The sequence below is a fragment of the Cottoperca gobio genome, chromosome 13 (assembly GCF_900634415.1).
Source record: "Cottoperca gobio chromosome 13, fCotGob3.1, whole genome shotgun sequence".
Lineage (NCBI taxonomy): Eukaryota > Metazoa > Chordata > Actinopteri > Perciformes > Bovichtidae > Cottoperca > Cottoperca gobio.
Window position 1 is genome coordinate 7650145 of NC_041367.1, and position 10600 is coordinate 7660744.

At 40.7% G+C, this 10600-nt stretch overlaps 2 protein-coding genes across 2 annotated transcripts in view; one reads left to right on the plus strand and one right to left on the minus strand.

Moving 5' to 3' along the window:
• The window catches only part of nox4 (NADPH oxidase 4), a 20549-nt gene extending 15545 nt beyond the window's left edge, over nt 1–5004 (plus strand). The window contains 3 exon segments of the mRNA XM_029446407.1: nt 393–461; nt 3245–3345; nt 3478–5004. Of these exon segments, the coding sequence (XP_029302267.1) occupies nt 393–461; nt 3245–3345; nt 3478–3598 (291 nt within the window). The 3' untranslated portion in view covers nt 3599–5004.
• Nucleotides 5005–6420: 1416 nt separating this feature from the next.
• Nucleotides 6421–10208, minus strand: tyr (tyrosinase). The gene is made up of 5 exons (XM_029446488.1): nt 9381–10208; nt 8674–8890; nt 7458–7605; nt 6769–6950; nt 6421–6668 (listed from the first exon to the last, which is right to left on the minus strand). The coding sequence occupies exons 1-5, from the start codon at nt 10206–10208 to the stop codon at nt 6421–6423; spliced, it is 1623 nt and encodes a 540-aa protein (XP_029302348.1).
• Between the last annotated feature and the right edge of the window lie 392 nt (nt 10209–10600).

The window sequence follows — 10600 nt, forward strand, 5'->3', positions numbered from 1 at the left end:
AGCATTGGGTCAGACGTTTCTCTTTCTGAAAGGACTTTTTTGAACTGAGCCCCCTCAAAATGTCTGTGCATGCCACTGCTTTAACCCTAAATTAAGCCAGTCTAGTTTACCAGCAAAGATAATCCACTTGCCACAGGCTATTGAGACTATTACTATTGGGTGTTTGCTCTCAGTCAGGTCAAAGACAGATAGTTTTAACGGGAAGGGGAAGGTCAGAGGTTAAAAAGCGTAAAAGACCGCAGATGAGCAGCGGGGGCATTACTGTGGCACCTGTGCTTTAAAGTCTCACTACAGTAAAAACCAGTTTACGTAGAAATATGGAGCGATCAAATAAAACCACTAATTAGGTATAAATCACAGCACCACTAAGCAAATGTCTGTTTGTCATTTAGCTTTGGCAGGAAAACAAACCGGACTACTTTAATCTGCAACTGTACGTCAGTCAGACAGACAACCTGCAGGTAGGCGTGACACACACACACACACATACACACACACACACACACACACACACACACACACACACACACACACACACACATACACACACACATACACACACACTCTATATTTTTATGTTCATCCTTTCATTTCATTCATCTCTTCATTGATATATTGTTCGTCAGTCTTTTACAGCCTAACCCACTAGAGGGCAGTATGTGACAGCGAGAGAAGCTAAAGCACATTAATGTCTAAAGTCCCTCTCTAGAGTTTACAGTCTGTCTGTTGCTGTCTGTTCTCTCTCTGAACTACACAGTATTCATTGTGTCATATTGTTTCAGTGAGATCTCTTCTATAGTAATGCACTTGTTTTTAAACTCAAACACACACTCTTCACCTTTTCTCGCTGTGGCAAACAGCTGTTAGAGACCATGTTGGGTTCAATGTTGACAGAAATGCTTACTCGTCTCTGTTTAGGTGTAGAAGATGTTTTCTTGTCCAAAAGCACTTAAAAAAAGAGACGGTTCGAATCCCACCTTACCCAAACAAACTTCCCATATTTAATTCTGAATATTTTTGTTACAGCATGTGTGCATAATACAAAACAATTACATTTATAATCTTCAAACGTTTTAAGAGAAGTTTAATCACAGATTTTGGACGTTGGATGTGTAACTAATTAATCTTCTAGGATGATAATATAAGAACTTATGATTGAAAGGTTAGACATTAATGCTACTTTTATTTACTGGTTATGGTAATAGTTGCATTGAACTTAATATCATTATAATAATAATAATAATAATAATAATAATAATAATAATAATAATAATAAAGATAATTATAGTTTATTTTTATAGCAGTTATACTTTAAACATCCTTTAAATAATTATGCATATAAGATATACTAATTTCCAAATAATATGCCAGTTTTAAAGACAGTCACAGTGATGCTTACAAGATATTTTATTGAAAAATAGCTGAATTCTGAATAATGAAAACACAAAAATCAAAGCAAATGAACAGTAAAGAACTATACTGTATACATATACAGTACGCATAAACATAATTACAATATTAATGCTGATTATCAGATGTTATGATTGTTGCTGTAAACTGAATAACTTTAGTTTTTTGGTTGATTGAAAAATAAATGAAAACAATTGTTATTCTACAATTAGAAATATCAATATCATTGAGGAGGCATGACCATCAGCCCTGCTCTCCCAGATATGCCTCCAGGTGTCTTCGGCCCTGGCTCTCCAGCCGACAGTATTGTCAGCCTCTGGCAGGCCTTCTGGAGAATAGATACTCCCTCAAGTCTTCAATATCCTGGAAGCTACTGGCATAGTCCCGAAATGACAGCAGGCTGTCTTTGCTTGTTTCTTGGGGGTTGAAGGTCCCACCTTTCTCCTCCTCTTCTACCTTCTTCATCAGGTAGATGGTATAGCGGACATGGTTTTCTAAGAGCTACCTGAACAGTTTCCCCTTGTACCTACCAAACTGCAGCACATACTCACCTATCACCTCCTGTCGGTCCGACACATCCCCTTCCCCGCTGAAGGACCACTGTGGGAGCAGTAGTCCTCACAAGTTCATGTCTCTGAGAGGGAGACTTGTCCTGAAGCGAAGGATTGTTTTTAATCCTCATGGCATCAGCATTTGATATTACAGATAGATTTATTATTGTATTGCTATATCTACATGATTGATTTGAATTTGTTTTATTGAGCTGATTTAAAAAAAAGAGGGACAAACATCTTAAAGCCACTCGTTCATAAAGTACGTATACTAGTTGATTGAACAAAATAGTATAAAACAGGTAATATCCATACCAATAACAAATGAATATACAGTAGTAAGCAGTACTAACGTTAGTGAAACAGGGTGAAACAGCGCACCCAAAATCCAGCTTGTGGCCAGATATATATTACATCCGTAGTGATAAGAACTACCGTAGAGAATGAATGGTAAAAGTTAAGGGAATTAAGCTCTACTACTCAATTCCCCGACGGGGAGAGCTACACTTTTGTTAAGCATGTTGCAACCTGACCAGTTTAACAGGAAGCCGTAAAACGTGTCATGAATCAGAGGCCTGTCAAAGATAGCAGAAGCGCTGCGAGTGAACGATGTGAAGTACTCCTAGTAGTGTTTCGTCTATGTTTATGTTTCATGCTCGGGATTTGGAAGGGTTCCAGCTCTTCACTGCACATACATCCAGCTTTATTGATCTTATTCTGTAAGACAAGCTCTGGTAAAGTCAGGACATCAGATAACACTGTTGGGTGCTGCCTTACAGCTCTACAGAAAGATCCTGACCCGTATCAGAGTTAACTGGCTGACCACAAAAAGACTGACATTACACTTTGCCCGCCCCTGGTCTCACACCCAGGTCTTTTGGAAATGGCTTGAGATAAAGTGAGTCTATTGGGTTGTCAGTCTCTAACACTCACATAGCTACAATTTAAACGGTGACAAGGTTCAATATATCAATATCTTACTTGGCTGATACACAAACAACCCACAAAGCTCATTTCCACTTAATCCCACCTCGGCAGGCCCTGAAACTGCTTGGCTTTGTTGATAACTGCCCACAGCTGTTTGCACTACAGATAACATTTGTTGGCCCCTTAAACTAGAGAGCACAGGCTGCTACAGTTAGTAGGTTAGCAGGGGAAATCAAGAGAAGTGGAGGAAAAGGAGGCAGGAGAAGATGGTGCTGTTTCCTCTGGCCAAAAACACATCAATTATTGCAGGTTTGATAAGAACTGAGATGTTTTTTGCTATCTTCCTCATTTTCCAGAGCTTGTCTGAGGAGAAGTACCGCCCACTCACCTCGAGGCTGCTGGTTGGTCGACCCAGGTGGAAGTTACTGTTTGATGATATTGCGAAAACCAATATGCAGTGAGTAGAGTGGGAATATCCAGGTGTAGAGGAACACTCCAGTGTTACGGCATCTATGAACTCTCTCTCTCCTCTCTCTCTCTCCTCTCTCTCTCTCTCTCTCTCTCTCTCTCTCTCTCTCTGTGGTTTCAGAAAGCGCATCGGGGTTTTCTGCTGTGGACCAAAGGGCATCTCCAGGACTCTCCACAGACTGTGTAACTCAACCCGATCGTCTGGAACAACCTTTGAATTCAACAAGGAGTCCTTTAGCTGATCGAACATCAAAGCTGCTTCTACACTTCAACCTCACTGAAAGAAAAACAGCAACTTTGCCGCTTGACATAAATGAAACTGGCCAAAAGAACGTGAATATTCACAGACTAAATTATTATTTCATATGCATCCCATGACGCCTGATCCTCTCTACAGACCAGCCCGACCCCCGACTGACGACGGCTCTTAAAGTTTCAGCTTCAGCATCTGATCAAGCCCACTGCTCGGATTCTCCACTCATGATGCTCTGACTTACAAAAGATTCTGTTGTGTTTCATATTTTCCCTAACACATCCCTCTGTGGAGTAAATTAGTTTTTCTCATGCAGGAGTCTAATGCGAGAAAGAGAAAGGTCTGACACACCCTTGCAGTTCCACATCCACAAACACTACAAGATAATGATACGAAAACAAAGAGGGGATTCATCTTTCAGTGCACCAGGGGCTGAAACACACTTTTAAAACCTTGTTTTATCCAAACATTTAAGAAACAGTTGACTTAAATAACCAGAGAGGAGGAACCACATGGGCAAATCAATTGTGGTAACCAAGAACGAGTTAAGTGTCAAATGACAGCCATTTATCCCTTACTTGACATACCAAAAACTGGCACCCAACAAGCTACACAGCGACCAAAAAGTGTCAGTATGACACATTAATGGAAGCAGGATTTGTAGACAACCTTAAAGGAAATGTCACTTTAGAGTCCCACCTCAGAGAACAAACACTTCCTGTCTGAGCTGCTAACTAAGTATTTGATCTGCTGTGAGACTGTCACTCGTCAGAATCTGCAGGGAACGAGTGGAACCAAAACAAACAAACAATTCTTTGTTTTATGTATGTTTATGAGCCACTTGGTTTTTCCTGTAAAGATACAACACTTTTCAATCAGTGCACAAAAGGAGTGGAAGTGGGAAGAGAGAGGGTGCAGGGGCCGGATTAGTTGTCTGCTTGTTTGCTGTTCATGTATGTGTATCAAAAATCTGTCTTTATACAAAGCAAACATACACTATACCTCAAGCCAGTATTCTTAGTTGTTTTTCCCCCCCCCCAATTATTTATATTTTTAAAGTTATGTTATGTTATGTGAAAAACTTCTGCAGGGCTTTGGCAATTTCTCAACAAAGTACGTTTTTTTCTTTTACATATATCCAGAAAGTCAAGCTACTGATACAAAACAATGAGAATACTGGTGGAACTGATCTACTTGTAAGTTTCACACTACATTTGTAGTCGTTTGTTCATGTTCAGCTCAAACTGGAAACACCAGGTTTCTGCAAAGAATCAACATCTTTATATTTCTGATTTTGTGACTGAAACAACCATAATCTGTCAAATTGTAACTATGTACCATTTATTTAGCATTTTAAATTTAAATATATGTAAAATTGTATGTCTTTTTTCAGGATTGTCCTCTTTTTCTTTTAAACAAGGCACAGTCTGAAATAAAGAGATTTTTAATTTATTATATTTTGATTAATTGCACACAGTGAGTGGGGAAATATTTACTATTTCCGATCCTGACACAATTATTGTTATTTTCACAAATATATAATTCATAGTCACAAATATGTACTTAAGAAAGTTTTCTGCCAAACAGCATCAACTGTTTAGTGCAGAAGTAAAAAAGCAAAGAAACATTGGGTGTTATTTGTCAGATTTTAATGCAGCATATACCAACTCATGATTCATCTTTGTTATCATGACACCACATACATTTCTTTGCTTGTTAGAAATCACAGTCACCATAGCACACTGCTGTGGTCCTTTAGCACCAGCGCTAACACACAAGAGAGCGTGTCACGATGATACACTTACAGTATAGTGTATGTTTAAGATGAGGGACATATGTGAATGGTTGTACTTGTATACAAAAGAGGAATCTTGACGTTCATATTACATCTAGAAAGACAGTTTGGTTGTCAGTTAAAATGCATTTTTTTACTGATGAAGAGAAAGGTCATTTGAAAGCTAGGACTTTAATGTTGTTCTGACACTGATTTATTCAGTATGAGGTGGCAAATAATGTGACCTTTACAACCTGAGCAGTCACTTCAGCTACAGTTTAGCAGACCTGGCCTGACTTGATGAAATGACCTAAAATATAACATAATTCCTTTCCTACTAACTTTTTCCTTGAGGCTGTACTCAATTCAGTTTATTTGACTCTCCTTCAAGCAATCTAACATTATTTAAATACAGTATGTGTCTTGTACACAGAATCACAGTTAAATAGAGTACCATACAATGAAATAATAAATTATGTAACAGGATGTTCCGTGTTTCATGTCAGTGAAACAAGGAACAAGGAAGGTATTTGATGTAAATACACAGTAAATGTACTCAAAGGTGTGTGTTTTCACCTGACACAAATACAAGAATATGCATTGTACTAATGAACACTTAATGGCTCTGTTTGTGTGAGGGTGTGTATGCCATCTACTGAATATATAACATATTAGGGACATCTTCCTGGTGTTGGGTCCCTACTCTGTCTCCATGACCATTAACGTCTTTGAGTAGCTATAACTTTGTTTTACTGAGATGTCTGTAAAGACACGTTGCTGACATTTTTCAATACTATTACCACCGTAATGAAATTCACTTCACTTGCATGGTATTGGGGTGCTGAAGTCTCAGCAGTAAATAACTCAAATACAAATACAAAAACAACACACAACTATCTGCTAGATACCATTACAAACTTTAAATAGATTTATTATGGGAGATCAATAACAGATTCATCTTGTTCACTTGCTTCATGAAAATACAGAGTGTCCTGAATAGTTCATTCATATGTGTGTATGTACAGCATCAGTGTGCGTTACAGAGTAGTCTGATATGAAGATGAACCTTCCTCTGAGCTGCTTTGCAGTAATGGCTGTCTCTCTCCGTAACTTGGCGCCCTCTTCTTCTTCGCGTTGCGCTTCCACTTCCTCCTCGCAACAATAAGCAGTGCAGCGACGATTGCAGCGATCAGCGCCCCGAGGATCCCGGCTCCCAGGAGCCACTGCCAGATCTGCTGGGCCTGCTGGAGGTAGGGCGTTAGGTACTCCTGAACAAACCTCTGGCCTGTAGTGGACATACAAAGGATGAGTTTCATAAAGGAAAAGCTGTAGAAACACTTGTTTACTGAACGTTAGTTAGTTGTTTACTGTTGTTCTGTACTGACCAGGGTCCAACAGGTAGGCATACTCAAATCCTAGAGCCTTGTCGGACAGGAAGTAGTCTCCGTTTCTGTAGAGAGGCAGGAAGGGCACCATGTAGTAACCATCATTGTGGCCGATGGGGGCATTGGAACGAGGGTAGGTGGTCCGCAGAGGCTGGTGGGCTCTGAGCCAGCGCTCAAAGATGCTGGAGAAGAGAGGAAGGGAACAGAGAGATAGACGGGAGTGAAGGAAAAAGAGGGAGGAGGGGACGGTTGATTAGATGAATAATATAAAGAAAGAAAAGGAATAGAGAAAGGAGGTATCGAGGAGGTACGAAACAGAAGAAAGTAAGAAAAAGAAGAAAGAAAATAATAATAAATAAAAGGTGGAAATCCTTAAATATCCTCGTAAGAAACTGTTGCTGATTTTTGAAAAATATATATAATTAATAAATTATTCCTTCATTATTTCTCCTCCTTTCCTGCCGTCTCATTATTCTAAAACTTCCTCTGTTTTCCTTGGATTACTTTTTTCTTCTGTTTTTCTCTATTTAAAACTGCCTCCTTTATCTCTTCCCTCTTTCTCTCTTTTTTCATTATTACAAACAAATGTTTTTATTCGCCGCAGCACAAATAAACAATTGACCAGATGAATAAGTGATTTTGTAACCATTGTGTGTCATTCCTAGACATGTTGGTGTGCATCATCGTACCTGTCAATGAAAGCATGGTGCAGCAGGAATATGGGGTCGTTGGCTGAACCCTGCACTGAGGACATGGTGCCGTTCATGAAGACATGCAAGGCGTTGTGCATGGTGCTCTGGCCTGGCACTGCCATACCTGACATTGAACTGGCAAAACCTGCAGGAGGGAAGAAAAGTGAAGACATGTACATGAGAAAAGAGAGAGATATAAGTTTACATGTGGGAGGGAAATGAGTAGAGTGACATTAAGAGTAGAAAAGTCCCACATTTCTACTAAAGATCTCTATTTTGGTGAGGAAAGTCTCTAAACGACATGTGTTTTAAACGCTTTGAAAGTACACGTTGGATGTACTCTCTTCTATTCGTTTAAGTACGCTGTCTCACATCTTTGACATTTTAATATAGCTAAGATAAATGATGTCGAACAGGTGATTTATTGAGCTTAATACTAGCTCAAGGCCCCTGACTGTGGAAGCAGTCGTTTGCAATAGAATTGATCTCGTTGTTAGGAGATGAACTTGGAAAAGGCTTCAAGGTAAGTATGAGTTACAGACTAATTTGGACGAAAACAGATTAGGCTCAAGCAACAAGGTAAAAGAACATTTTCATGAACAGAAAATGTAATTACTCAGATTTAGTAAGAATTATGTTTTGTTTGCATATATTTATTCCGGCTTGAGTTTGTCTCACTATTAATATGGTGTACATAAATGGCCTCGGAGGCTCTGGGTGTTAAAAGAGATATTAAGATAAAAAGAGGAGCTTGATGATGTTCCCATGGTAAACAGTCAGGACACATCGTTTTACCTCCTGGTGGCGTGATTATATGTGATTATGTTTGACTAGGGCAGTATAAAGCTTTGCAAATGTAGTTGTTGGTATGACTGTGTCCATGCATACCTTCTCTGACCTCAGATTTGTGTTGTAAAATACTTGTATATTCAAGTAAGGACAACTTATTAGAGTTATTCTTTTTTTTAAATCTAAATGAAGATCAACCTAGAAGTTTTCCACATGAGTATTTGTGGTTGCTAGTCTTTGAGGCAGACAGACAGGCACATGTTCACCCTTGCATGAACTAAATGAGCCAAAACTCATTCATTTGATTAGACAGATTAGACCAAGATGCACTTCAGCTTCAATGGTTAAGAATGGAAGTGCAGTATTACTAATGTACAGAGTGTGTGTGTGTGTGTGTGTGTGTGTGTGTGTCTAACACTCCTACCCTCTATGACGTTTCTAAAGCTCATATTGGAGAATCGGTCCATGGATCCCGACTCGTACTCGGGGAGGCCGACAGTGAAGTCCACATCAGCTGTTGTGGGGAGTCTCGGCACGCGGTTGGTATCGTGGTTGCCAGGGTTGCGCATCAGTGGACCCTCCCCGGTGGTGTTACACAATGCCTCTCGGCTGTTGTACTCCTCTGGTTGGGTGCAGATCACCTGTGTGCGCACACACGCACACATTTAGTGAGTGAGTGTGGTTAAAGAGCCTATAGACCTTCAGGAAGCTCCACCCATCAATATGAAGTGCAAAATACAAACTACTTCAAGTTTTCTGACAGGTTTCTCTGAATAACTCAGAATAAAGTTGCTGTTTTAGATACTTTTTTTCTGTGAGGTGAAGCCTCTGAAGTAGGTTTTATGTCGACTGGATCACTTGAGGGTGAATTCTTTAAAAAATGTAATGTTTCCAACCAAATCTCTCATTTCTTTGGATTAGGAAGCTAAACCTGCCATTGAACAACAGACCTGCAGAGGGAAATGGAACAAAAACAAGCCTTTGTTTGTTTCTTGGGGAAAGGAATTTTGAGTCTCTTAATAATGGATAATAGCGATTTGCTCATAGCTAAACATGCAGGCACACACACACACACACACACACACACACACACACACACACACAACACACACACACTCTTTCTTTTCTTACCTTCCATGAGGAGAAGACTGAAGCGGGGCTGATGAGGTTAGGATTGAGGGGGCTGCGTCCGCCCATCAGAGCATCGGTGCACACCTCACAGCTCGGGGAATCCCTCCAATCCCAGTATGGGATGGTGAAGTTAAAATCTCCCGTCAGCTTCCTTATCTCATTCTCCCAGTGAAGCAGGTAGACTCGGTGCCACGGCAGAAATGCTGCAGATTCATGGGCGAAGTCGATGTCTCTCCATACGTTCCCTGGCCCTCCCAAGAAGGCGTCCCGGGACACATAGTAGTGCATCCAGACAAACAGGTCATAGGAGTTGATGTCAGAGAACATGGGGTTCTCACCATTTTCACCCATCTCTGCTCTTGTTGCTGTGGAGATCACATAGTCACGGTTGATGGTGTTCTTTGCCAGGTTGAGGTAAGAAATAAACTTCTGTTGCTCAGTAGGTGACATGGTCAGGATGTTCCTGCGCACTGACTCCCTGTACTCAGCACAGTTTGAACCCCAGTAACCAAACCTGCATTCACCACAGTTAAAACCTCCATAGTTTCCAGCACAACGACACGTCCGGTTGAAGAAAGCTAAAGGCCAGCGTTCTCTGTCATCAATCCCCCTGTGTGGGTACTGGGGCCCATGGGGCTCTTCGGAGACCTCCACCTCAGTGCAGAAACCACGGCCTGACATGGCACCGCAGACTGAACCGTCACCATCCCACACCGGACAACACTCTTTGGTCCGTAGTCCCACTGAGTTGGCACATGGGCGAGGGAATTGGCATAAACAAGTCCCAACAAGCTGCAGCAGAACTACAGATACATACAAGTGCCTCATGATGAAATGTCAGAGAAGTTCAAGTCTTAACCGGAGTGGGGATGTAAACTCCTTCTGAAAAGATGGACACAACAGAGCATCAGGACACAACAGAGCATCAGGACACAACAGAGCATCAGGACACAACAGAGCATCAGGACACAACAGAGCATCAGGACACAACAGAGCATCAGGACACAACAGAGCATCAGGACACAACAGAGCATCAGGACACAACAGAGGAGCCTGATGCTCTCACAGACTGCAGCTGACAAGGTAAGAATCAAAAACAGGAACGTTACTTCTAGTTAGTACGCTACAAGCAAAGAAATACAGGATTGCACACTCAACCAAATTTGATCTTGAGATGGCTGGTACCTGCATTTATACAAGCAACCAATTACTGCTTACTT